Source organism: Lonchura striata, chromosome 5 (assembly GCF_046129695.1).
Source record: "Lonchura striata isolate bLonStr1 chromosome 5, bLonStr1.mat, whole genome shotgun sequence".
Lineage (NCBI taxonomy): Eukaryota > Metazoa > Chordata > Aves > Passeriformes > Estrildidae > Lonchura > Lonchura striata.
Genome location: NC_134607.1, coordinates 66991959 through 67019820, shown reverse-complemented (window position 1 = coordinate 67019820; position 27862 = coordinate 66991959). Strand labels below are relative to the sequence as shown.

The 27862-nt window shown below is 40.4% G+C and overlaps 2 protein-coding genes across 5 annotated transcripts; one reads left to right on the top strand and one right to left on the bottom strand.

Annotated features, from left to right (window-relative positions):
* Positions 1-651: 651 nt before the first annotated feature.
* On the top strand, positions 652-14723 carry SEC61A2 (SEC61 translocon subunit alpha 2). 2 transcript variants are annotated; one of them, XM_021530979.2, is made up of 12 exons: positions 652-758; positions 2253-2320; positions 6109-6174; positions 7619-7697; positions 9314-9445; positions 9582-9691; positions 10299-10452; positions 11411-11571; positions 12569-12766; positions 12980-13171; positions 13311-13387; positions 13667-14723. In XM_021530979.2, exons 1-12 carry the CDS (start codon positions 752-754, stop codon positions 13851-13853), a joined length of 1431 nt encoding a protein of 476 aa, XP_021386654.1. In that variant the 5' UTR covers positions 652-751; the 3' UTR covers positions 13854-14723. The 2 variants fall into 2 exon arrangements, with proteins under 2 accessions (XP_021386654.1, XP_021386655.1); XM_021530980.3 differs by lacking the exons at positions 652-758; positions 2253-2320 and adding an exon at positions 5046-5245.
* Positions 14724-16121: 1398 nt separating this feature from the next.
* Positions 16122-27856, bottom strand: NUDT5 (nudix hydrolase 5). Of its 3 annotated transcripts, XM_021530982.2 has the most exons (10): positions 27253-27370; positions 23270-23359; positions 21188-21255; positions 20345-20397; positions 19645-19752; positions 19008-19103; positions 17914-18015; positions 17506-17514; positions 16724-16777; positions 16122-16463 (listed from the first exon to the last, which is right to left on the bottom strand). In XM_021530982.2, the coding sequence occupies exons 2-10, from the start codon at positions 23330-23332 to the stop codon at positions 16354-16356; spliced, it is 663 nt and encodes a 220-aa protein (XP_021386657.1). In that variant the 5' UTR covers positions 23333-23359; positions 27253-27370; the 3' UTR covers positions 16122-16353. The 3 variants fall into 3 exon arrangements, with proteins under 3 accessions (XP_021386657.1, XP_077639804.1, XP_077639805.1); XM_077783678.1 differs by lacking the exons at positions 16122-16463; positions 16724-16777; positions 17506-17514 and adding an exon at positions 27746-27856 and having other exon boundaries at positions 17535-18015; positions 27253-27372; XM_077783679.1 differs by lacking the exons at positions 16122-16463; positions 16724-16777; positions 17506-17514 and adding an exon at positions 27746-27856 and having other exon boundaries at positions 17535-18015; positions 27253-27359.
* Positions 27857-27862: the final 6 nt, after the last annotated feature.

Genomic DNA, 27862 nt, shown 5'->3' with positions numbered 1-27862 from the left:
CACCTACAGGGACAGCGACGCCACCACCTCCCTGGGCAGCTTATTCCAATGTCTAATCACCGTTTCTGTGAGGAAATTCCTACCAGAGCCCAACCTAAACCTCCTCTGGCGCAGCTTGAAGCCATGTCCTCTCATCCTGTCCTGGTTAGGTGGGAGCAGAGCCCGACCCCACCTGGTACAATCTCCTGTCAGGGAGTCCAAGCCTCCTTTTCTCCGGGAGGAACAATCCCAACTCCCGCAGCTGATCCTCATGGCACTTGTGCTTCAGACCCTTTCCCAGCTCTGTTGCCCTTTGTCCAATGTCCCAGTGTCCTTTCACCCCGTGCAATTATCACATCCATCTGTCAGTACGGGTGGATTGGGCTGTTTAACCAAACACTTCGGCAGCAAACCGCTCAGGCTGTGCTTTTCACCGGTCGGGCTGTACCGCCGGCTGAGCGGGCTCCGAGGGGCGGCGGCTCCCGCGCCGGGCAGCGCTGAGGCGGAGCGGGGCCGTGCCCGCCCCTCGGCCGCGCGGAGCACTGCGGGAGCGCGGTGCTTGGCCAGGCGCCTGCCCGCCCTCAGCCTGCCCCCGCCGCGGCCGATCCCGCCGGCCCGGCTCCCCTCGCCTGGGGAAGGCGCGGGGGGCGCTCCGTGAGGGCGGCACCGCCGCGTCCCCCCGGGCGGGGAGGGACGGCCCGTCCGCAGCGCGCGTCACGTGACGGCGGCGCGGCGGCGGTGACAGCGCCGGGACCGCGGCCGGGCCAGCGCCATGGGCAGTGAGTGCGGGCGGGCCGGGGCGGGCCGGGGCCGGGGCCGGCGCGGGCCGGGGGGGAAACGGCGCCGGGAGGACGCGGCCGGTGATGGGGCCCCGTGCTGCGGGTGCCGCCGCAGGCAGGGCCGGCGGTGCCGAGCACCCGCTCCCCGCGCAGGGTCGGTGCTGCCGGGCACGGCGTGAGGCCGGGCACTGCTTCGTGGTGGGGTGACATGTTCCATTCTAGCCCTACTGTGTATATATAGACACTGTATACACGTATGGAGCATATGTACCCTATGTACGCATATATATGTGTGTATAAGTGTTGAAAGGGTGGGTGTCAGAGGATGGACCAGGCTCTGCTCAGTGATGCCACCCAACAGGACAAGAGGCAAAGGGCAGAAACTGATGTCCAGGGAGTTCCACCTGAACATGAGGGAGAATTTCTGTCCTGAGCAGTGACCGAGCACTGGATCAGATTGTCTGAGAGGCTGTGGAGTCTCCCTCGCTGGAGATATTCCAGAAGTGTCTGGACACATCCCTGTGCCCTGTGCTCGGGGATGGCCCTGCTTGAGCAGGAGGTCGGAGCAGATGAGCCCTGTGGTCCCTTCCAGCCTGACCCATCGCATGATGCTCTGGTAGCTTGTTCACAGTGGAGCTGTGCCACCCTCTGTGGAGTGAGGTGCGCCTTCCAACCAGCGGTGTGAGCGCTTGGGATACATAGAGGATACATATGCTACATTAGAGTGTATATGTAAGCGTGGCACTACTGCCAAAATGTTATTTACAATGTAGTAAATGCATTCTGCAGTGTAATAAATGTATTCTCTTTGTAAATGAATGGTGGCTTTTCATGTCTGTCCCAGTGTGTTGGAGCTGGAAATAATAGTCAAGTTTTGAAGGGCAAATTCCCCACCAAGCACATACGCTTTGATTTTTTTTCCCCTATATTGATTTAATTTTTCCCCAGAAAAAGAGCTCAAACTCTTGAGCTTTTCTGTGTTTTTAAAGCGGAAACTGTGAAGAGAGATGTATTAAAACTAAAATACAATCCCCCGAAGTTCCAATCAGAATAAGTGTTGCACTCATTTAAATTACAATTTCTAAATATTTCTTAACAATTGAATTATTTTTTCAGCTAAATACTTCAGTAAACCCAAGATTGTAATATTTGGATACCTTTTGATGTTAGTGTCATTCTGTGTTTAACTAGCACAGACTGATATTAGGTCATTTATTTTTAGATGCAGTACAATTCAGTTCACTTCTGGTGATACATACAACACCACTTCTCTAAAATTATTCCTGCGGTGGAAAAAAAGAATGGGCCAAATCTGGTTAGCACAAGAATTCTGTTTCACATTTTTGCCCTGTTTTCAGCTGTTTTAAGAAGAGGGTATTAGTTTTCAGACAGTTTTGGAAGCCAAATAAAGTTCTGTGAAGTTTTATAAATTCATACATGTTCATTAATATATTTTTCTGTCTTCTTTTGTGTGTGTGTGTTTTTCTGGAACAGTAAAATTTCTAGAAGTTATTAAGCCATTCTGTGCAGTGTTACCTGAAATCCAGAAACCGGAAAGAAAAGTGAGTGTTGCATTATGTTCTTACTTTTATTAGTTCACAGGGGAGAGAATATTGTGACAGTCTAGTCCAGGCTCCAATATAGATACAGACAGTGGGCCCTAAAGTAGAACACATTCTTTGGAGCAGGAGGGAGCACATATTTAGGTAAAACATTACTGTGATGATGAATTCTTAGTACCCTTCTGTTAAGTCCTTTGGTAATGATGCTGACTAATTTTTAAAAATAATTTCAATTCTAGACTAAGTTTATTCAGTTTCAGCTCTCTGTGATCTATTATAACATACGAGGACAGAATCTTCAAGCTTTGTTTTCCTGTGGATCTCACTGTTGACTTTGAGCTGCCTTGTATATTACTTGCAAAAGGATTGTTCTGTATATCAGGAAGCACAAGTTTAATTCTCCCCTTCCCACAGAGTATTTCTTACACTCTTAGCTGTGATTGACCTTGAAGTGGGAGAGTGATCTGTGGTACAGTTCGGGTAATTGCCCTGTTCACCTTCTGGATGATGTTTCTCTTTGATCTGAAGTCAGTGAACTCAGATCATTTACAGCTGATCTTTCTAGTCCTCTAGCCCTTGAAACTCCTCCCATTTCTTGGCACATTTTGTAGATTAAATATAGGCAATTTCTACAGATCAGAAGGAGACCTGCCTTGTCCAAAAGAAAAACCCAACCAAACACCATTTTTGCTTTCAAAACTCAAGCAAGCACATATTGCCCATGTGACAATCTAATTAAAGTAACAAATAGATGTGTCATGGCTATTGTCATGACTTCCATGAAAATTCCTTAAAAGCTAATTGTTGGGTTTTCTATTCTTAAAAGGGGAAGCTTAACTGGGAATATGGTACCATCTCAGAGAATCCTCTTTGGTTAATGAGAGGTTCCCAAGGGTTAGAACTGGATGTAGAGGTGTTTGTGCCAGTGGCCATAGCTGTGTCTGCTGGGTTGAATGGAGAAGATACAGTAAAAAATTATTATTATGGCCCTCTGGAATGGATTTTTTCAAAAGACTGGGATTTACTCCCTGGCTCTTTGCTCCACCTAGTTGCTCTCCAGCATCCTTCAGCTTTGGGACAGGTTTCTAACCAAATTATTTAGGCCAGACAAAGGCATTTTCAGAGCAGGAATCTCCAGAGCCAGACCCCCATGCTAAGGCTTGGATGCACCAGGTCTGGTTGATGCAGGTGCCCATCTTTGTTTCTGCAGTGGGGAACCTTGGTGCAATCTTTTGGTGCTGATTTGTGGCTCATTTGTGATTAGTTGGTTGCATCCATCCCATTTTTGTCTTGTGAGATGAGTGAGAAGAGAAAGCTGACACAAACCTACAGATACTGATGTTTCTGTAAAGCTCAGTGGCAGATGTTATTTGCCACAGAGGAAGAGGGGCTTGATCTATCCTTGTTGTCCATCATCAGATGAGAAGTGCCAAGATTCCTATCCTGTCTATTTGGGTCACTTTGTCTTTACTGCTATTTTGGTCGCTGTCTAGACAACGGCTGCCAGTTGCCAGCTTTGTACAAATTTAAAGTGAAAATGTAATTGGGAACATCTTTCCTAGGCTGAAGAGCCCTTTGACCATTTTCAGTCATCTTCCTTGCTTCTGTGTACTTTATCAAGTGATTTAGGTCATTCCATGTAACTAATCCTCTGTAATTTATTGTTTTCTTGCAAGCTGTCACAGGCAGATATGACCAGTAATGGTTTTAGTGGATTGGTTTAAGGCCAGGACAAGAAATTTAGATAACCAAAGAGAAAATGAGATTAATTTTCATTAAGCATGTATTGATTGTTAAATGAAGATGATGTTTTGATTCAGTTGGGCTCTCAGTGAATCATTTTGCTGTTCTTGTTGATGAGGAAAGTGTTTTCTTCTGTCTCTAGGGAGTGTTGCTTTTGTGCTTTGGCCAACTTGATTAGCAAAAGTGATTGCTACTTTTGTAGTTAGTAGAATGGGCTTGTATTTCCCTCATGCACAGATTTGCTAAGTAGAACACCCTGTTCAGAGCACCAAGATAATAATGCTCAAGTCTCTTCATTTTCACATGATTCAAGAAAAATGTCAAAGGAAGAAAATGTCCAATTGAGTCAGATCAGATGGTGAAATTTACTGTCCCTGTGCTTGTTAGTGTTTGTGGCTGGAATATTTTGGTACCACTCTGTATTTTGTCATTCTTGACATATGGGTTTGGATGGATGACTCCTTTTTCTTTTTTGTTGTCTTGACTCATAGAGACTTTTCCTTGTGAATAACTGCGATTTGGGTGATGCAGAATTCCTCTAATGCTCACATTCAGCACAGTTAGAGATAGAACCAGAGCAGTTTTAGACCTTCACCAATGCCTCTGAAGCCAAGTTTAACTATGAGGCTGTAGAGATAATTTGGTTAAGCATTTTTGGTTTTAGAAGTTTGTGCTAAAGTCTGAATTGTGGTGTTCAGACTTGGTAAAGTGGGTCAGCACTGCATAGTCTCACACAAGGTATTGTTTGGATTTATTTGCTGCTGTCACTATTTTTCTTTTTATAACTCTGTGCTGTAAGTATTTTTCGCATCTGTCCTCTTTTAAGAGTGAGGCAGTAGCAGGAAATAAATTAAATTACCTGAATTATATTGCTTCTAAGTGCATGGTTTCACTTACAAAGATTTAGACTACATTCTGGGTTTTCTTTGCTTGGGGACCCGTGCTGCTGCTGCACTGGTTTGTAGTTTCTCATTTGTGGGTGTTCTGTACCTATGAAACCAGGCACTAATCCTTTTTCTTGTTACTTCTCCACAGGCAGATTCAGTGGTTGGAGGCAGAGAGCTCCAACCATTTCTGCTGTATCTCTCTTATGTGTTAGTTCATGTCATGTTTTAGTAGCTGTTCTACACTTGTCTGCAGTGAACACACTTAACCCTCAGGTTTACAGTCCCTGGAGGAGAGGTGGGAACTTGAACATAACCCTGCATCTCAGCTCTCTCTGCTTTCTTCAAATGCATTTCTTTCTGTCTCATGCTTTGAGTAATCCTCTTGACTGACTCAAACATAAATCTTGTGATTCTTCTCTTCTTGCACCTGGCACTAATTACAGGCACCTCAAAAGTTGCGACTCTTGAGATTCTCTTCATTGAATTAATGACTAGTGATCATTGATCTGGCATTCTTTTTAAAGTGATATATAATCGACATCAATAAAAATATTTTGGAGGAAAACAAAGAATATTTAAAGATCATTTTATGGGGAATGAACATAATGATGAATTTAAAGCTTCCTCTAACACCCTTTGAAGAACTGAATTCTAAATATTTTGATGTTGAAAACTCCTGGTTCTTCATGGTTAAACATTAAAACACGTAGCTTTAATCATATGTCTTCACAACAGTTCAGTCCTTCTACAAACTTTATAGTGCTTTAGTTTAATAATTTCCAGCCTTACAAAACTTCTGCTGAAGCCTAGAGCACTAAGTACTAAAGATAAGTTTTTTGCATTAATCTTTCATATTTGCTCTGGTAAGTCCATGATTTTAGCCATGCTGTTGCTCTTCTGTAAATACCCTCTGTATTAGAATACTGTGGATAAAATATATTCTAGTAACTGATTGTCTGCCTGTCCCACATAAGTTACCTTTGTCTCTCTCTCTAAAATCTGAAATCATTAAAAATACATTCCAATGAGGAGTGATGCTTTCTGGTTTGATATCTTTCCATTGAATTCTGAATGGTAACAGCATTTAGTAATGTTGTGAGAGTGCCATGGAAGTTCTACCTATAGTGAACATGTTTGTGTCTCCACTCTGTCCTGTAGATCCAGTTCAGAGAGAAGGTACTATGGACAGCCATCACACTCTTCATTTTCTTAGTGTGCTGCCAGGTAGGTATCAATGTCATCTGTGGTAAGAAAATGTGTGTTTTGTACATAAAAAGTACCCTGAAAGCATGAGATGTTCTTGTTTCATGTTGACCTACTAGTTTCAGCTTTTGTTTTTATGCTAAAGTATTTAAAGTTCAGTTCTAAAAACCTGGTTCTCTGAAATAGTCTTTAGTGTTGATCATGGATGTTTTTAGAAACTAATGCTTTCTAAATATATAATTTTTTTCCTTGTTACAAAGGTCTTATCAAATGATGATAGTGGCCGCAGGGTAAACAGCCAAGGTAATTATTTATCGAGCAGTACAAACAAGCTGAGCAATTCAATGCATTATTTACCTTCTGTTCATAGCTACATTTAAATTTTAGCACTCACAAGGATGAAAACTAAATCAAAGTGACTCTTTACCAAATTCCTCTTCAGCAGGCTGATGGATTGTAAAGACTGCAGGAAAATGTTTTGTGAAGTTGTTGACGTGTAGAGCTTGTTTTTTGTGAATATCCTTAACTTTACTAAGTTGTGAGCTAAAACTCTTTCAAAATTCCTGTCTTTGTAAACATTTATGTGATCTTTATTAGTTGTAGGCATTCCTCGATCCTGTGCTTGGCTTGTAAAGAGTTAAGGCTTTTTTTTGCTGTTCTTTAAAAATGTTTTTCTTTAAAAACGTGGAGAAAGAAAATGAGAATCCACGTGTTACTTGATACACATTTTTAGGGACTTACAAATGTCATGAAAGATTCAAAATGTTCTGTACATTTCAGAAGCAGGGTTTTTAGCTTATGTTTATTAATGCAGCCATCCCAGACTGCAGAGCAGTAGTTTAATAGTTTTTGTTTTCAGCTCTGAAGGACTGTTTTAAAGGCTAAAACACAGCCTTGTGTTTTGTACCTATCTGATTTTTGAAAGGAGGAAGTGGGAATGATACTAGAGCTAGAAGAACATGGAGTTTATCTGGGTTTACTAGCATCTGGATGTATGCATAATTAGAATTTTGCATCCATGTGAGAGATCATAGTAATTGAATAAAGAAAACAGATGGTGCAGACTAGAGTTTTCAGAAATTGATCCCTAAGATTGCCTGGATTCCTACTCTGCTGTTTTGGTGATTAGGAAGAGTTTTAAAGAGCTCAAAATCCCTCAGTATTGACATACAGAATGGTGGGAGTTTTGTGTGAACGTGTTTAGTATTGACAGTTTTGTGTGGGATATTTCAAAATATATTTAAACTTCTTTCTAGGGGTTTCTGCTTTTTCCTGTGGAAGGGTCTTAGTTTAGTCCTCTGAGTTATGCCCCAGTTGGAGGATTAAAAGAGATGGTGTCGATACCTCTGGTTTAATTTTACAAAATAATTAAACAATATAACAGTTGAATCATTACATGTTAAGATTTTGTATTAATACATGCTAATTTTGTGTATCTGTTTAATGCTGTTGCATACTTTGACAGATCCCTTTATTTGGAATCATGTCATCAGATTCTGCAGACCCCTTCTATTGGATGCGAGTCATTCTGGCATCAAACAGAGGTTGGTACTCACTCCTTTCTCTGTTTTCTCTTGGCATAAACAGACCTGGAGGAAAAATGTTGGCTGTTAAATTCCACACCACCCAGATGTCAGGTTGGAACACTTTGTAAAATTCTTAACACAGATGGAATCAAAATTGGTACTTGAGCAGTGCTTTATGTTAGGAATGGAATTTCTTTGAGATGCAGATGAGATTAATATTGATTCACAAATTTTGGGATGATTCCATTCAGGATTTTAGAGCAGTCTCTAACTAATATATGGGACAGGGAATCTTCTGGCTTTCCAATTAGGAACTGCACTAATGTGCAGTGTGAGGGTGTTGATTAGGAAATACCTCACCTGTGCAAGTCAGTTACACTTCGTAATAGTTTGGCAGTGTTATGGGTGAGTAATTTTCTAGGTGGGAAAGCTAAAGGCAGAGATGATTAGGCATTAACTTTAGCAAAGCCAAACTAATGTATTTAAGAAGAGTAAAATGGGGCACAACCAAATGTATAAGATTCAGACTAATGGTAGAAGTCTGAAACTTAAGATGGGCGACCAGTCATGCCTGACTCTAAATGAGGACACTGATCTCATCTGTAGCTTGGAAAATTGGCTGGAAGTAAGAAAATCACCGGAACCCTCTAATGTGAAGGTACTGCTTACTTAGGAATAGCAAATTTTGTTACACCAGTGAGGACAGTAAGGTAAAGTTCTCTACTTTGAATTCTTCTGCAATGTTTGCAGAATTTGGTGTGTCCCTAGCAGTGTGTGATACTAAATATGCTGTCCACTACCCAAACAGAATGATAACAGTGGCCAAAAAAAGGCTAGAGAGACTGAAAGCAATAAAAATCAGGAGTGGGAAAGTGAGTTTTCACTTAACTCAACTGACTAGAAGTCATTGGAGGATGTGAGGTGAATCCTAGTTTTTGACATCCTAATTTTCTGGCTACTGGAGGAATAGAGATTTCCATGACAGATGGTGTAATATTTTACATGGAAACTCCAGGATACAAGTATGAAAGAACCAAATTATAATAATTAATTTAATGCTTTCCCTCTTTGAATTGTATACATTTGGGAGTTGGTACCTCAGTGACACAGTGCCAATGAGTTGGCAGAGTTAAGAGCAGCTTAATGATGGTCTTTGTTTTGTTAAGAACTAATCCTAAACTCTCAACTAGAGCCAGTGATTCAAAGGGCAGTATATCAGAAACTGTGGATCTGCAGCATATTTTTGTGGTCTGCAAAATTAAACTTTCGGAAAATGTGACATTGAAGCACTGATGGAATAAACAATCAGGGACAAGATGCTGTCCAGGGAAAGGTTCCTTGAGGATATGCCAAAAAAGCTGAGCTTCAGTGTGCAGTGGCCTTCAGTGTTAACATAGTTCCACAGAAATTTTTGTAATTAAAAGCTACATGGGTTTTCCATGCTGCCTTCAAAATTACAGGTTCTAACCCAGCAGCCTTTTGTGAGGCCATAACTGTCTTTGTTTTGTCATAGCTGTACAGAAGTATACATATTGGAAGCATTATTAGAAATATTTGTTATAGGTCAGGAAGAGACCTAATGCTTTAGGAGAGGTGCTGGAATGGCAGTTGTTTTAATTTTTCTTCTTTTCTAGGTACTTTGATGGAATTGGGTATCTCACCCATTGTGACATCAGGTTTGATCATGCAGCTGCTGGCAGGAGCAAAGATCATTGAAGTTGGTGATACTCCAAAAGACAGAGCTTTGTTCAATGGAGCTCAGAAATGTAAGCACTGTTCCAATTGAAATCACTGAGTGTATTTTTATTCTTGGGAAAGCCTGCCCAAGTGATAATAGATATGAGATTTCTTTGGTAGTTGACTTCAGATTTTTTTAAAGGATTTACTTTCTCTCTGTTTTAGTATTTGGGATGATTATTACCATTGGGCAAGCCATTGTATATGTTATGACTGGAATGTATGGAGATCCTGCTGAAATGGGTGCTGGAATTTGTCTTCTTATTATAATTCAGGTTTGTAAAGAGCTATTTTGTGTTAATTGAGACTGGTTAGAGACAGTATAGCTGGAAGGAAAAATCTTTCAGTGTCTTGGTGACTTCAATTTATTTTTAATGCTGCAAAGCATCATTATTTGTATCTGTCTAGATATGAGAAATTCTAAATATTCCATAAAGGAGGAGAATGCTGGGATAGTAAATACCAAAAGTATTTCAGGTAGGAGTGGTGCTTAATTGGAAATACTGGAATTGGTAGCTATAAAAAATGCAGGAATTTCAGTGGCTGCTTTGCAGTGCTGTGGAGGAATTCTCACTAAATGGCACAGCTGCAGCTTTGAGACATTTTCCTGCAGAACAGAGGAAAAAATGTACAAACTTTAACTTTTTTTTAGAAAAAAAGTTATTACTGAGTTATCTGTTTGCTGAAAAAAGGCACAGAGGTCATTGCCAGGTGAGATGTGCAGCCATTGGTATGTGAGAGGTCAGAAACTCTGCATGAATGACATTTAGATGAAAGACTTAATGACCACTCTCCCACATGATGAAAATACTGAAGCAGGGAATTAATACACAACTCTTGATTTATTCTTGTTTCTGCTCAGTTTTGTTTCTTTTCTCACAGCTGTTTGTGGCTGGTTTGATTGTGTTGCTGCTAGATGAGTTGCTACAGAAAGGTTATGGATTGGGGTCTGGTATTTCTCTGTTTATTGCCACCAACATCTGTGAAACCATTGTCTGGAAAGCTTTCAGTCCCACTACCATCAACACTGGCAGAGGTATGTGTGTTGTTACAGTCAGTCACAACATGTTTCAGTGGGTGGTATACTACACATAAACCATCACATTTTTATTGGATGGCATTTTAAAAAAGTTCTAATGTGTGGTGATTGGCTTCTGAAGTCAGTTATTGAATTAGAAGATTAAAATGAAATTGAACATGAAGATGTCTGACTTACATGGAGATTAATACATGTTTGCCTTTGCTAATTTGAAGTGCAGCAGTTAAAATGGGACTTCAGGCCCCTTGAATGAAAATTTTTGGATTTCCAAACTGAAATAATCTTGTTTTGGCATCACTTAGCCCATGGAAATAGAGAAGATTGGAAATGCTGTACATTCATAGGTGTTTGTTGATTCAGCTGTTGTTTGTGGCTATAGGATGCCTTTGTAGTTGGTGCCTCTGAATTACTTTAAGTTGGTTTGATTCTTCAGAGACTGCCATCTCTTCATTCCACAGCCAGTCTTTGACATCTGGTTGTTCTGAGACCCCTGAAATAGCACCTTAAGATACAGCATCAAGAAACTAACTCATCTACTGCATTCATTTGAAATCCTGAGCCATGTTTTTAGTTAGCTAGCATTTAATTCTTAGTAGTTCTGTTGCATTTTTATTACTCTTCTTCTAAAAGCTATTTTTCATCCTTGTTTATTATTTCTTCCTTCTGAACATCCTCCTACTCCCAGAAAAGAAAGGAAGAGCGTATTCTTTCATGTGTGTGGCTTTGATGATTTTGTTTTGTTTTTCTAATCAAGAGTAATTTTTTTTGGCTCATTCTACATTCCATAACCTAAAAAAGAGTTCTGTGTTGTGACATACTTGTTATAACAGGATCCATGTCCTTTTGTATCAGATTTTCTGTGTGTCATGCTTAAAATTTCCAAAAACGAGGTACTTTTAAAAAAATGTTTTTAATTTGGAGACTAACCTTTCTTTCACTTTCTTGCTTCATGCAGGAACAGAGTTTGAGGGTGCTGTGATTGCATTATTCCATCTCCTGGCCACACGAACTGACAAGGTCCGGGCTTTGCGGGAGGCTTTTTACCGACAGAATCTGCCCAATCTCATGAACCTGATTGCTACAGTGTTTGTGTTTGCTGTAGTCATCTATTTCCAGGTAAAACTCCTCACAGCAGCTCTGCACAGGTGGAAGTGCACATGGACCCTGGACACTGCAGTCATTGGAAAAGATGGGAAGGTTTAAGCCAGAGTAGCTGAAGTATCTTAGCCTTGAGTAATTGTTGGAACTCAAAATGTCTCTTTACTCTTTATTTCAGTAACAATTACCTCTGTGACAGTAAAGCTGTAAAATTCTACAACCAGGCCTGGTTGCAGTGCGTAATCTCACATTCCATTGAATGCCATACACACTATGAGAATATTTTTAAGAAAACAGATTCTGATACTGCAGTGGTTGCATCACACCAATAATATTCTTAATATTCATCATTGACTCAAAAGAATACTTTTGGACAGAGCTGGAGAACTTTGCTTCAATGGAGTGTGTATCAATTTTTCCCTAATTTTCTTGAAACACTGAATTAATGTTTCTTTTTAAATCTACTAAATAGACATTAAAGGAGAATCCATATGGAGATTTTTTGGGCAGGAAAAGCTAAAATGTGATTTTTAAAAGTTTTTTTAAAGGTGTTGAGTCTGAGTTTTGGGAAAGAAAAAAAACAAACCATAAACCATGTTTTGAAGCTCGTGTGGCTTTTCTTGGGTCTACTCAGAAAAGGTCCTGCCCCAGAAAACTACACAAGAGCCTGGGCTTACATGCAAGAGCCTGCTGGTAACTGGCTAGTTCAGTTGGAAGCCATGACAGGCTTTTATCAACCCCTAAGCTATAAAATGTATTTCACAGGAGTACCAGTTAGCAGATGAGACACCATGTTTATGTGAAAAGAATGTAATACAACCAAGCAGCAACACTTCTAAATCCTTAAAATCTGTAATCCAGACTGTAGCAGAAAGCCTTTGGGCTTTACTATCCCAGACCTTGCAGTCCTTGTTTATCTAGCAAGAGCTGCATGGTCAGGAATAGTTTTGGGGCATTCTGGGAATACCTTGTGTTTTGGAAGTGAACCCTGGTGCATTTGTGTTCTTGCCCACAGGGGTTCCGAGTGGATTTACCCATCAAGTCTGCACGGTACCGTGGGCAGTACAGCAGCTATCCCATCAAGCTGTTCTATACCTCCAACATTCCCATCATTCTGCAGTCTGCCTTAGTGTCAAACCTCTATGTCATTTCCCAGATGTTGTCTGTTCGTTTCAGTGGTAACTTCTTGGTGAACTTACTGGGACAGTGGGCAGTAAGTATTTGAATCACATTTTAGCTGCGTAGAATTATTGCATTTTTACTTTGCTGTGAATCCTTGGTATTTAATCAACTGGCATACTTACTTTTTAACATTTGTGTATAAAAGCTGTTTTAAACATCAAAGAGGAATTCCTCTATTAATACAGGATAGGAATGTGAGAAATCTGTAAGAAAGTAATTTATTGCCTTTTTCTTCCTCTCTCAGGATGTCAGCGGAGGTGGCCCTGCTCGCTCTTACCCTGTTGGTGGCCTGTGCTACTACTTGTCTCCTCCAGAATCCATGGGTGCAATATTTGAGGATCCTGTCCATGTAATAGTTTATATAATATTTATGTTGGGATCCTGTGCATTCTTCTCCAAGACCTGGATTGAGGTGTCTGGCTCATCAGCAAAAGATGTAGGTGTTATACCTTAATTGTTTTCAAACAGTGCTTCTGGTTTAGAACTGACCAGCTACTGACTGATCAGTTTATCTTAGTAAACATCAAGTGACTTTGAAACACTGCAGCAGTTTCATAAAATAATGTTTTCTGCAGGTTGCCAAGCAACTCAAAGAACAGCAAATGGTAATGAGAGGCCACAGGGATACATCAATGGTTCATGAGCTTAACAGGTAAGGAAATGCTGACTTCCAGGTGGATGGTGAAGAGTGCTGGGGATTGTCAGAAAATTCTGTTTCCACTGCAAAAAGAAAATTCTTTCCATTCAGCTGTTGCCTTTCTTAGTTATGCAAAAGAAGTTACAGCAGCAGATTAAAGAGAGATTAGCCTGTACTGTCTTTTTTTTAAAGTGACATTATAATGAGGGATTTTTAGTTTAATCTTCCATGTTTGTAAAAAAAAAGATATCTTGGTTATTACCTTCTTCTTCCCTGTTTTTTCCTTTCTTACAGATACATCCCTACAGCAGCTGCATTTGGTGGTTTGTGCATTGGTGCCCTTTCAGTACTGGCTGACTTTCTAGGAGCCATTGGTTCTGGCACTGGCATTCTGCTTGCAGTCACTATTATTTATCAGTATTTTGAAATATTTGTAAAAGAACAGGCTGAAGTTGGAGGAGTAGGTGCATTATTTTTCTAGATGTCCAAATATTTCATGGTTTGTGTGAAAGGGAAAGTATTTTGACAACATGCGTCATTTAGTCCAATAATGCTATTTTCTTTTTACTTGTTTCCAAGTGCTATGTGTCCCATTACTGTAATGGGCATTGAGCGATGCCTGTGTGCAGCATTAGTACCAGCTGCCTTAAGAATAAAGTTTACATTATCTTGTTTAAGTATTATCTAGTGTTGCCTGTAATGCTGGAAACAATTCATCTACCTTGCTGTTCAGACACTACAGTGAGATGGTAAAATGTATCAGTTTGAGAGCCGTAAACATCTTTGCACACAGCAGTAAAGTGTTAAATTAATTTCCCTGTCCCTAACAGAAAAAAAACAAAACCCTGAGTTCAGATTGCCACGTGCCAGTATTCCTGACAAAATTTATTTGTATCTGTATTTTACATTAATTTTTTATACTTTTTTAAAAATCTCATCTCCTCACCACTGAACTCAGCACTCCTTATTCCTTTGCCGTGCCTCCACCCAGGCACCTTTCTCTGAGCTCTGAGGTGGGCAAGCAAACATTTACCGGCGGCTGATACTCATCTCACCTGAGAGCTGGCCCTGTGGGGATCTGCTGCGGCCAGGGCAGCCGCGTTCTTGCCCCAGGCCTCCTGTGGGGCAGGGCCCAGCCCAGCAGTTCTGTTCAACCATGTACTTGTGAAAACTGTGCCACTGAAACTTCATGTCCACTTCGCTTTTGTGAGTCTAAAGAATGAGGCCTGGTTCCTAAAGCAGTTCATAGGAGGGAAAAGGGGGAACGGGGAGTTCCTGCTGGAAATTTGTCGCGCTTTACAGCGGCAATGTAACAAATGTAAGCGTTAGACAATAAACTTATTTAACTAAACTCTCTCCTGTGTCTTGTGTGTGCCAGATGTAATTCATGTGCAGTCTGGTAGTTTCTACAATGCCTTGATAGGGAGGTAGGTCTACAAGGCTCCCTTTCGTCCTCTTTTTTTCTTTCTAAAATAGAATTCTGATTAATTTTTAGCAGCCACAATTTAAAAAAAGTCCTAGGATTCCTCCCCTTAAAGCCATTGAGCTTTTCTGCTCTGCTGTAATCGCTTTCTCCCTTTGATGTGACATTTCTTCTGTCTTCTCTCACTCTTAATTTGAAAGTAACTTTGTGTTGTTTGTGAACATAAGAAACTCTTAAGCAATTTTCTCTTTCAAAAAGTTTCTCTAATTATGCACACTTGTCCTCGTCTATTTCAGAGGCAGGACTGATTTTGATCTGTGTTTATTTAATCTCTCAGATTCTGACCTTTCAGCTGTGATGGCTGTTTACATAATTAGTAGCAGCCCACTGTGCAGATACACTAAGGTTTATTTGGGATAAGATGTACCTGGAAGTGATTTGACTGAATGAAGGTGCAGCCTGGGTACAAAAACGTGCCCTCAGGAGAGGGAAAACTGCAAGGCTGTGCCCTCTCAAGGTACATAAGTGACCTCCTACCTTCAGCAGGATCCCCTGGGCCTGCACAGTTCCGGTTAGCACCAGTAGATGGTGGTGTCATAATCATTATTTTAGACCAAACAAGTTTTCTCTTTCTTCATAGTTTAGTTAGGGCTGGGAGAAGGAAACATCATCTTCATGTCTAAATCATAATAGGAAGTTCTTCAAATTGCTATTTCAATTACTTCAGCCAGAACATGCACACAGTGTTCCTGTGCTGCTGTCCCTGCTCCTGTCACAGAAAATTACTACTTAACAGGATGTTCTGCAATCAATTATACGAGTTTTGAGTTTAAGGGACCTGCAAGACTCACTCAGTCCAACTCCTGGCCTTGTGCAGGACATCCCAAGAATCTCACCATGTGCCCAAGAGTTTTGTCCAAACACATCTTGAACTGTCAGGCTCAGTGCTGTGACCACTTCCCTGAGGAACCTGTTCCAGTGGCCAGCCACCCTCTGGCTGAAGGACCCTTCCCGATATCCAGCTTAAACTGCCCCTGACACAACTTCAGGCCATTCCCTTAGGTCCTATCACTGGTCACTAGAGAGGAGAAATCAGTGCCAGCCCCTCTGCTACCCAGCATAAAGAAGTTGCAGCCCAGCATGAGCTTTCCCCTCTCCAGGTGTTAGGAGTTGTGTGAGTGCTGTGAGAGTTAGAGAGACCTGCATTCACTCTTCTGCTTCTGCCTCCTTTGGAACCATGGTGTTACAACACCAACCACAGTTACCTAAGCATCTTTCTTATACTGAATTGTAAGTGCAGAGAGGAATCTAGTGAGAAATGAGCAATTCTGAAAATTAAACAGTATTTTTATTCTGGATATTCTGTCAAGGCTTGACAGAGCAGTTAGAGGAAATACTTTCTGTCAGTTACACAATTCAAAATAAAAATACCAGAATCATAACAAAAACCACTTTTTTTGCTCTACAAGTAAAGCAAAAGACCTTGATTACAAGAAGAGTTGTACTTCTAAGCCATCCAGCCTGGGCAGTTTTGAATTAAATTTCTCATTGTCCAGTTCTAGAACTTCATAAAAGGAACTTGGAGCGGTTTTTCTGCTGCGCGCTTTAGAGCCAACGCGTAAGTGTAAACCCTGGCATCTACTGCCAGATGTTCCTCTGCTACTAGTTCTGAAAATAAAAGAAAAAAAAATCATGAGATGCTGTTAAAACCTTAGCTTTACAGAAATGTAACTCCTTGCTAAAATGAAGATGTGTAGTATTGCAGACACTGCACACTCCTCCTGCTATCAATAACTCTCATATCTGGCCAAGTCTCTCAGCTTTTTGCTTAACATACAGTATTCTGGGGTGAGAGATGACATGAGGAGCCCTGAGAAGGGATTCTTGAAACTCATGTTAGTGCATTCAATGTGTCAGAAAGTTCTTACCATCAATCCTTTGCAGCAGGTCATTCTTTGGCAGTGAAACAACTTCCACAAATTCTAGGAGAGAAGAAAAAGGTTTCCACATTCTTAAATTAGTGAACAGTAGAGAAATTTACCTCAGTTTTCTGTTTCTTGCAATTTAGAAGGGGAAAGAAACTGATTTAATGCTCATCACCATCCAAAAATTGTGAGCTTTCATGTATCAAAAAAAAGATCAATTAAACAGGGGAAGGCAGTGACTGGGCTCACTAAAAAATGTTTGGCAGAAAAAAGCTGGAAAAACAGTTGGGGTAAAAAGTGTAGCTGGTAGCTATGAAGTATAAGAATCCCAAAAAGAGAGACCTCCCTTCTGAGAATGAAAAACAACACTGTTGAAGAAAACTTGTCTGGCTTCTGATACAGGAAATGGATTGGAGATGCATTTCAAGACCAAACCATCTCAAAGGGTTTGTTAATGATGAATTTATGCTGGCTCACCCTCCCCTGTCTCTCTGAATTGTCTTTAGGGTTTGACCTACAGATGTTGGGGGGTCAGTAATTTGTATTTCCTGAAATACTGGTGCTATAGGTGCAAGACTGGGAAAGATAATTGATGCAATAATGCGTCACAAATTCTCACAGGAATTTGCATCTAGGCCAAAGTCAACCTCAGGCACATTTCATTAGGGTCAGGAGATTACTCAAGCACAAATAAAAACCAGTTTTAACTGACTTTTTCTACGTAAAACTTGCCATACGAAGAATCGTGACCTTATTGTCAATGAGATCACAGTCACATTACGTACCTCCATCATCTGCAAACGAGAAGAGTAGTGAGTTAAGGAGTTGAAATACACTAGAGTTTACAATTAAAAAGCATTTGATGGCTGACTGACTGTGAGTGACACTGCAATTACTTCCAGAGTAAAGCTACAACTGAGAGCAGTATCTAAGTCCACAAGTGCTTATGGCCTTCACTGAAATTTGGCACTGAAATGTTTTATTCTGAGTGTGCCAACAGCTGACACTTTGCAGCTGGGTTTCCCCACTGGATTCAGCAGAGACACACTCATCTAGACTGCAGGATGTGATTGGAAGGATGTGCATTATCCAAGTCAGCTAGGACAGAAGAGATGACGTGTTGGGGTTAATTGTTTTAAACCCATTGTTTTGTTATCTTCTCAAAATGTTCAAATAAATGGTACAAAACTCACCAAGGTTTTGCTTAGGTCTTGTGTTCTCAGCCTCATCTCCATTAATGATGACGCTCACAATGTGTGTTGTGCTGTTTGACATTCCTGGGTCCAAGCACAGAGCTGCCAACAAGCATATGGAGAGGTTCATTTTCCAGAGCAGGAGTCAGGCACCTTGACATTTTAACAAAATCTTTCACAGAAATGTATCTGATACAATATATCAGAATATATCAATATATCAGAATCAGGAGAATACATATTTAGCAGACATCTGTGCTGTAAGAGGAGAGAAAACTTTGTCTTCACATATTCTTAGAAGTAATGCTTCTGTAACTCTCAGCTCTTTTACAGATCCCTGGGAAGACTTGTTTTCACAGCCAAATTTACTTTCCATTCCATAGGCTAAAGATTTACTGTGAACTATCCCTTATAGACTTCCTCAGTCTGTTGTCGTCTAATTTTGCCATCACCTGTCTCCAACCTCTCCCAGTCTCCAGCATGCAGTTGTACCCAATAACTGAGAGACAAGATTCAACTGCAATGACATTTCCTCAAAATCCTAAGTTGCCTCACCTACCTTCTCAAGTTCAATTTATGATCCTCATTTTGCCTTCATTTTATCTTATGTAGAAAGCAGAGGATTGGAACAACCATGTTCCAAAGGATCTCTGAATTTACTCCAATTACTCTCCTTTCCAGCTGGAGAACCTGAGTACTCTCACCTCCCCACAAGTACTGTCACCTCCCCACAGCTGACAGAAGAGTGACCTCTGCATTATGCAGCTTTTTTTTCTAAGTTCACAGAAGGCCAGCAATTTAGACCTTTACACTAAAATGCCAAATCACAGCTTGATTAATTGGGTTTTATATAAAGGATCTTAATTAATAACAATTTTCTCCCTATAGACATCAAACTTACTTCAGACTGAAATTCAGCAACTGATTCACGTCAAGGACCAAAGTTTCACTTTTACAGCCACGAGATGCTACCCTGCTAATCTGCATAGGCTTTGCTGATTGGATTTTCCTTTTGGTTTAGAGCATTTCAGACATTTAGAGTAGCCATCAAGACAGAATTATCTTTGGTGGGAAAAAATAAAAAAAGCAAAGACCTGGGGTACATTCAATGACTTCCCCCTTGTACCCAGTTTCTTCCTTCAGCTCTCGAAGCGCAGCACTTTCTGCTGACTCGTTTTCCTCAATGAGGCCTGGGAGATACATAATAGACAAAAACAATTAAAAGCTTCCCACTTAACTGCAATATTCATCCTGAGATCTAATCAAGCTTTATGGAAAAGGGGAAACATCATCATGACTCTGTTTTTACTGTGAGATAAGTGTTAGGAAGGATTCCAATCCCTGGATTCATTATGCTGCTGCCCACATCCTTAACCAATTATCTACAGAATCATGATGCCTTCTCCAAAAAAGGCATTAATATTCTCATGAGGGAAAGAAGTCAAATGCTTTGACTCTTAGAAAAAGGAAAAGTGGAGGGAATTTTCTCCAATCTGCTAAAACAAGCTTATTTTGTTTTTTTTAGTATCAAATATTCCTATTTTGGAATAGCACACGGAACCCAGCATGGTTTTCCAGCTGGAGCTTCATTAAGATCACAGAATCAACTAAGTTGGAAAAGACCTTGGAGAGCCTCAAGTCTAACCTATAAAATACGTAAAGATTGACACTCCAAACAAATCTGAACACACTGAACCATATGTGATTAATCCCAGTGTTTCAGCCACTTACCTGCAGGAAATTCCAAGCAGTAGCCATTGATTGGGGGTCTGAACTGTTTCACCAGGACAATGCAGTCATAGTGCAGGGTTCTCTGCAGCACTGCTATCACTGCTACACCTACCACAGCCATGGGAGACACAAGGACATGGAACGTGAGTGCAGCAGAAAGATTTTAGTGCCAGATCTGGAAAGGAACCTTGCAGCTACTCTGAGCATTAAATGTTGAGGTGCCTGCTCCAAAATCCTGAATGATGAATTTAAGCTCTTTGTATCATGCACGGTGAGAGATCTTCAAAGCTCCCCAGCAAGCCAGAGGCACACATACCAAGCAAGACTGAGCCTCAGGGAAGGGCTCTCCTGCCTACAGAAACTGCTTGAAAGCCTCTGTAGAGAACTCTACTCTCCATTTCTAAGGCAGACCAAATCACCAGTTTGAGAAGTACTCTGTGTCAGGGCACCCCTGATGTCTTAGGAAGTGTTCCATCATTTTAAAGTGAACACAATGACCTTGGGAAGCAATCCCACCGGTAAGGTTCTGATTCTTCAGCACTTAAGTTAGCCTTTCATTAGCAAAGCCAGCTCTGCCAAGCCACCTGTTCCACATCCTCATTCATTCAGGAACAGATCAGCTCAAAATCTGCATTGTCAGCTTATCAGAAGGACTTTCACAGGGAAAAAAAGGCAAACAGAAAAAGCCACCAATTCTTACCATCAGCTGTAACTCCCTTTTTGTTGCCAGTACGCTTTACAGTTTCCCAGGTTCTGTTTAAACAGAGAAAAGAGCAAATTAATACATAAATCATCTTCTACCCTTGCTACTTTCATTTAAAGTAAACTGTACCATCACACTGTGAAGTCTTGTAAGAAGCAGCAGGCCATAGGCAGGCCCTGTCATACACTGGCACTATAAAATGTCTCTATAAAGTTTTCTTTTGCCTACTTAAGAAGGGAGAGAGAAAATAGTTAATTTTAGTTACACAAAACATCCAACCTTGCTAATTTTAAGAGGATACTCTGCTGATGAACTGGGAGGCACTAGAGAAAGCAATCAGTAGAGAATCTAACATATTAAAGGGAGGGAACTAAAGCCATGTTGTAACACCTACATAAATACAGCAAAACTAAAGAGTACAAAAGAACTGGACAGAAATTATAACATACAAGAGGACATTAATTTGTCAATAATATGCACTACCAGCAGGGGAAAAGGTGCTTGTTATTAAAAACCAGAAAAGCCACAGGATGGACTCCCTGACTGTCACAGAGTAGTTGCACAGCTGGAATTTGCTTCTGTGTAGCATCCTTCCAAAGAACTGGAAATGCAGCACAATCCAGATCCAATGTGCCAAAGAGGATTTAGGAGCCAAATTCAATCCCAATGCTTGCACATCTGCTGGAGTAAGATTCTCTCCTCTGAATAGCAGAACTCTGAAGAAACCTCACAATGAACAACTCTCATCTTGTGTGGAGTGATGTGTTTATAATGCTCATGTTCTCTAGCCTGGGGCCAGTCTGTACAATTTGGAATCTGGATTAACAGAGAGGCAATTACCTGGTTTTCCCAAAGGGATCAGTGTAAGTTGTTTCTGCAAGCTTCAACCATTGTCTTTCTACAATTACCTAAAATAAAGAATGATTTGTTAAATACATTATAAAACTAATCCAAAGAATTGGGAGAAACAACACAATATTTTTAGGTTCTTTTGAAGACAAATTTCAGCATCACACCACATTCAGGAATGTGCAACAGCATTCCTATTGCTAATACAAAAAAAAAATACTCTAAATTCTTGAATATGAATAAAAACATAACCTCAAGACAGTAGTTTTTCTTAACATGAGTTTTGTAAGCAAGTTTTGATTAATTCAGTGGGATTTTATGTACTGCAAAGTCCTCATATTTGGTAGGATTTTGCAGGGGTAATATGCAAAAGGGTCTCTGGGCTGCACAGACTTTGGCTACACTGGTCCTCACGAGTGCCCCCTCAGCAGAGAGCACAGCCCAAAAGCTGAGCTTGCAGGACTGAAAACCAAGCTACACTGAAACTTTTCTTGCCCTGATCCCAGACTGTGGCCTTGTGTAACTGCTGTATTCTGCAGCTGTGAGAGTGACACATACCTGTCCCTTTAGGGTTCTGAGAGCTGCAGAGTGAGTGCTTGGCATTAACACTATGACCAAATGTCTTTTCTGGGCTAAGTGAGTTTATTTTCTCTATGATGTTTCCTCATCTTTCATGTAATCCATTTAAAAGAGAAAAATCCCTAGATACTAGCTTAGCAGTTTGCTTATTTTACTGTAACTTGTTTTAAAATGAGTTATTTTTATTTCTTTATCTATTACTTTGATGAGCAAAAAACATCTGCTTATAACAGCCTGAATGTGCCTTCCTAGAAAAAGGAAGAATGAAGTAAGATCAGCTCCCACTTTCATGGAAGATAGTCCAGCACCAGGCCACACTGTTACTGCACAGTTAGAGAACCACTTCTGATAGAAGAGCCACTGGCAGAAATAGGGTAAATACTTCTCTATATTAAGCCCAAGCCCACAAAATGATTGAAAAAAGTAAATACCTTAAGATATGTAAGATCTAATTATAAATTTCCAGTGATATCAAAGAGCGCATTGTTTAAAAAACAGAATAACTACGAAACATTACAAAAAAACCCCAAACAACAACAAACCAAACAGAACCATAAAAAACCTATACAAAACCAAAACCAAAAGAGGATAAAATGAAAATGCTGCCTGCAAAATACCCAACTCTAAACAGAAAACCCAAAAAGATCACAAAAATTAAATCCTTAATGCTTGTGCAATATTAATATTAAAAAATTGCCCAAGAGAAAGGACATAATGCAAATAAATCTCTTCTTTCCGTGTGCCTTGAAACCAGAAGAAATTACAGAAGTGTGTTCACTCCATGAAGAACAAATAAAAGAAACCACATTTGTGTTATAACAAGAGCAGGGCACTGCCAAACCTGCCTTAACACCAAAGATTAACTTGTAAGAGTTCACTTTAAAGGGAACAGAAACAAATATGGGCAGTTTAGGGTGAAAGTGCTTCCAATAAGAATGAAGTACTTCCAGAATAATTTCTTAGGACTGGTATTAGTCTTACTACTTCCTTACTGATGTCTTCAAAGCAGCAATTATCTAAATTCAAATCCTTTCAGCAAACATAAAATGCGGTTACAATCCTAAATGTTAAAGCAACCCTTGGTGGCTCACCACCTTAAAGAAACAGAAAACTGTTTGAAAGAGAAAACTGTTGCTGAGTTTCATAACCCACCAATTTGTAAAGTCTCTCAGACATATCAGCGTTATTTCTGAACATTGAAAAACCTTCTGAAGAGACAATACAAGAAAGAGATGCAAAATCTGAAAAAAAAGAGAAGCAGCTTAACATAATGCAACACTGTATATTTTTATTTCCTCGCTGATAATTTGTATAATTATTTCAATAACGAGGAATGTCACATCTTTTAAACTCTCTGACAATCAGGAAGAAATTTTTTGTCTACTGAATAGGTTTTTATGAACATCCAGCCTCTCTAGCATTTTGTACTCCGCACTCACAAACTCACAAATAATTGTTATTTAACAACAAGAGTCAAACCCAAGCATGCTGTACCTCTTCCTTAAGGATGAATTGTTTAGCTGTTTTTGCAACTTCTGTAGATGTCTCAGCTGCCATTTTCAGGAATGTTAGGTTTTTCCTCTCCTGTGCAAAGTCCAGACATATATGAAACAAAATCAATATTTGCTTTCAGTGTAAAGTTAAAAGGTTCATTTCTGTGCCGTAAATTAACAAATATAGCTTGTTGGAGAAAGTCAGGGACGTGTGATGGCAAGTTCAATTCATGTTTTCAGCTCCACCCAGTGATTTCAGAGTCAAGTAATTTAAAGGAGAAATGTAAATTTGAGTCAAATCCCCTATTTGTATAGTTTTAATAGTCCTATCAGCTGTCAGGTAGCTATGCCAGCTGAAGACATTTTTCTTAACTATTCAAATGTCAGACACACATACAGACAATTAATCCATTTCGAGTAATTTCATTCTGATCTGGGTGAAATGCTCTGTCAACAGTGTCAGGACAACAGGACTGTGCACTCCACTGTGCAAGTGAAAAAAAAACCCTTATGCCAAGAGGACTTTAGTGGTAAAAACTGTCTATTTTTAAAAATAAGAACTAGAATCTACCTCCAGCTCACATCACAAACATGTAAATTACTCAATCCTTCCACTAAAAAGCAAGGTCAAAAAACATAGGGCAGCACATGGGGCTGGTGTGATGGTTGGACTATGGCATGTCAGTCTCTTACTGAGAATGACGTGCCCAACACCATGCAAAAGGCAGCATTTTCATTTAAAAAATGCCCAAAGCAAGGTTCTGCACCTGCAGCTCATGCCTCAGCCTGCATCCCCAGAAAAGTGAGATTATGCAACAGTTCCAGCCTAAAGACACAGCAGGCAGCAGCAAAAGAAATGTATTAGAGACAGACCCAGTGAGACTGTGGAACTATGGGGCACTTTCAGCACAGAAACTTATACCAGGGAAACCATTAACTTAATACTGAAATCCTGAAAATCCTCATGAATCATAAGCAAAACTCAGTGAAAAGAAACAAATCAGTTTAAACACCAGGAGAGATGAGATAATCATAAAGATCTCAATCATCAATAGCATTAATGGTCATAATCTTTCCATAAAGTCAAAAAGAATCTTTCCATAACTTCAGCTATGGATTAATAAGGCTCTGTGTGGTCTCTAGCAAAGAACAGTACCAAAGTGTGTGAAAAGCTTCTCTATCACACCTAGATTTAGCACATTAATTTTGTACTTCATCTTTATCCTTTTGCAGTAACATCTGTTGCATACTAGTGAAACATGAAAGAGCAACAATCAACTTTCTTACATACTGGATTGACATTTACTTGCAGTAAGTAGTTAAAAGGTGAACAGGTAGGACTAAATATTTCAGTTTATCAGCAGGACTAAAACTAAATTACATGAAACCATTTCCTTGGTCTGTACAGAGGGCAGGCTCTTCCTTAAGTCTTAAGAAAGTGGTTTTGCATGAAGTAGGTGATAGAGGTCAAATATGAAGATTGGTTTTATGTAATGTAAGACTTGAAAAGAAACCCTGACCTGTTAAACCAAATCCTGTTCCTTAAAAAAAAAAAAAAAAAAGTTCTATAATAGTCTCTTAAGGCAATGAAGCTCCTTTTCATAGTTTACATAGTTTTATTATCTATCTTACCACTATTTGTATGAAAAACTGTTCAGTTGTTTGTGTTCTAGTTTCTATCTCACTTCAGTTCAGTCAGCTGTTCCAATGTTTGGAACTCCCTTCTCTTAGGATTGAAGAGTTTTACCTGGACAATGGCCATGGTCTCATGCTGTGATTGTCAAACACAAGATCAAGCTTTCCACCAAACATAGGAAAAAGAAGCACAGCCCAGGAGAAACAGTCAAAGGAGGCTCTGTGTGATGTCTTCAAAAACACACAAACCTTACATACCAGCTACAGCAAATTCACCTCCTACATTTGGGAAGAATTATAGCTTTTTGCATTGTCAACATAAATATATCCAAGGAGTAGAGAGTGAACCATAGCCTTGTTAAGATTGTCTTTAGATTGGGCTAAGTCTTCCTCTTTTACTCTCCCCTCACAGGAAATCCTGTTCCATTGATCTCACTAATCCTTCTGCACAAATACCACTGTATTTTTCTCAAATGTGAATTACCACAATTGTATCATGAATAAAAAAAATACGAGAATCTCATCTCATGGCAGAACCTGTTTTCAAAACAGCTTGTTCTCTCCTGAGAGATTCAGTGGTGACTTACTACTTAAAACAACAACAACAAAAAATACAGTTTCAGTAGTTTGAATTATCGTTAAAACCTAAAATGGGTGAACCTCTCAAAGAGAGAGGAATGCTGATCTATCCCAGCTTCTGTAGTTTGGGTCTCATCCACAAGTGGGTGCAGTAACTCTACGTATAGTGACATTTTTAGAAGTTCCACCAAAATAGTATTTTTGTCCAGATTCAGTTGGCAGTATAGAAGTGAGAATTTCTGCTGTTAGCAAGCTGAAATACTGTTTGGTTAAATGAAGGCTGCATTTCTGGCATCTCATGTTAGTCATGTTGTCAAGGATGGCAACATCTCTTGTTCATAAACAAAATTAGCAGCAACTGAAAATAAAATGTAACACTAAAATGTGAGATTTCTAAAGGCCGATTTAGCTTTCAGATCATGCCTTGTCTTGCAGTTCTTCTATCTCATAAAATTCTCTCTGCATATAAATATGAGTTCATTTGAGTTAAAAATTCAATGCAGCTGATACAGCAGTCTGACTACCTGACTGAGGATTACATGAGCTCTAAGAATACACATTTTTAATTGTTATAAATGCAATCTTAAGAATATGTCAAAGTGGCCATATTTATCAGCTGCCTTAACAGGAATCAACAGCACTCAAAGTATCAATTATGGGGAAAAATAAATGTTTTCTACTTTCTCTTGTAGTTTTTGTGCCCAGTGTTAGAGTGCACTGCTGGCAAATCATGCTACTTCTTCCCCAGTTTATTTCAAACTAGGGTCAAATTCTGTCCTGAAAAAGCCATGTCATTTATAAAACATGTAACTTTATTCCCATTGCTTATTTCTTTATGGAGTGGCTTCCTTTCAAGGCAGTATCCAGCCATTCTACAGTTTCCAAATTATCCTTCCCAGCAGTAAAAATCTTAAGCCAACCATGGTCTGTGAATCAGTTCGAGAAAGATGTCAAGATATCAGAACTAAACTTCAACATTAATACTTAGATAGATGGAGTAGCTTTCCTAAATCACTTTTCAGAAGACATTCTCTGATCCAAACACATTCCAGCTGACAACAACAAAATTTAATGGAAGCTCAGCAATGGGGGGAGTCCCATGGCAAATTCAAGGTCAAATGAAATACAGCTTTTCTTATAAAGAATGTGCAAAAGAGACACTGGCAACATTTTATGCACAATTTAACCAACAACACTCTGAAATACCTAGGCTGAAGATTAACACCAATAAAAACTCCTAAAGTGCTTTAACCTTGTTACTTGCACTTTAGTGCTATGATTATAGAAACAAAATCAGTTAAGTTGCAATTAAGTTGAGGGCAGGGAGAAAAGTAGGGGGAAAATGTTTAATTTTTAGCATAGTATCTAGAAGCATGGATGACCCACTGAGTTCCAAATAAAACATGGGCAAGTAACTGCAAAGCAAACAAGGATTATCTCACACAAGCAGAAGAGGGTGAGAGGCAGGTCCATGGTGTTATCAAACTTCCCAACAGCTGAGGTGTCACACAGCTGAGGAGACATCCCCAAACTGCAGATGGGAGAGCACAGGAGGAAACACTTTATGGAAACAATGCCATGCAGAGGACACAACAGCTGAACCACAGGGCTTAACTATCCCCCATACTACTCTGTTCAAGCTTGACTTGGCACTGAGCAAAATAAAATAGTGGTCGATAAAATACTTAACAGGAGCTGGCAATGCGAGCTCACAGCCCAGGGCTGCATCCAAAGGTTCTGCCCCCCTGCCCTGCCCTTGCGAGAACCCACCTGGAGCTCTGTGCAGCTTCTGTGTCCCAAACACTGCAAGGACACGGAACTGCTGGAGCAAGTCCAGAGGAGGCCACGAAGTTGATAAAGGGTCTGGAACACCTCCCCTGCAAAGACAGGCTGAGAAAATCGGAGAAGGTTGTGTGGAGACTTCAGAGCACCTTCCAGCACCTAAAGGAGCTGCAGGGAAGCTGGAGAGGGCCTATTCATGAGAGCTGTAGTGACAGAACAAGGGGTAATTGAAAGAGGGGAAGTTTAGTTGAGGTATTAGGAAGAAATCCTGTGAGCGTGGTGAGACACCAGAACGGACTGCCCAGGGAGCTGTGGATGCCAGGAGGGATAAAACCCCGAGCAACCCGGTCTCACGGGAGGTATCCCTGCCCATGGCAGGGGGCGACTGGAACTGGATGATCTTTAACATCCCTTCCAGCCCCGTAACATCCTATGAAGCAGCTCCACGCAGGGCACACGCGGGCAGAGCAGCAGAACGTACAAGGATAAGGCGCTACTCAGCTGTTCCTCGGGGCAGGGCGGGGCAGGGCAGAGCGGAGGCAGCCGCGGGTCGCTCCGGCGCGCCGGCTCCGGCAGCGCTGAGGCGGCGGGCGGGGCG

Excerpts from the sequence above, each read along its gene's own strand:
- SEC61A2 (XM_021530979.2), top strand. Across the intron at positions 6,175-7,618 it reads TTTTCTTAGTGTGCTGCCAG|ATCCCTTTATTTGGAATCAT; the intron begins GTAGGTATCAAT and ends ATACTTTGACAG. Across the intron at positions 9,692-10,298 it reads GTCTTCTTATTATAATTCAG|CTGTTTGTGGCTGGTTTGAT; the intron begins GTTTGTAAAGAG and ends CTTTTCTCACAG.
- NUDT5 (XM_021530982.2), bottom strand. The coding sequence starts at position 23,332 with ATGGCAGCTGAGACATCTACAGAAGTTGCAAAAACAGCTAAACAATTC. Across the intron at positions 21,256-23,269 it reads AATTCATCCTTAAGGAAGAG|GTAATTGTAGAAAGACAATG; the intron begins GTACAGCATGCT and ends TCTTTATTTTAG. Across the intron at positions 19,753-20,344 it reads AAAGGGAGTTACAGCTGATG|GTGTAGCAGTGATAGCAGTG; the intron begins GTAAGAATTGGT and ends TGGCTGTGGTAG.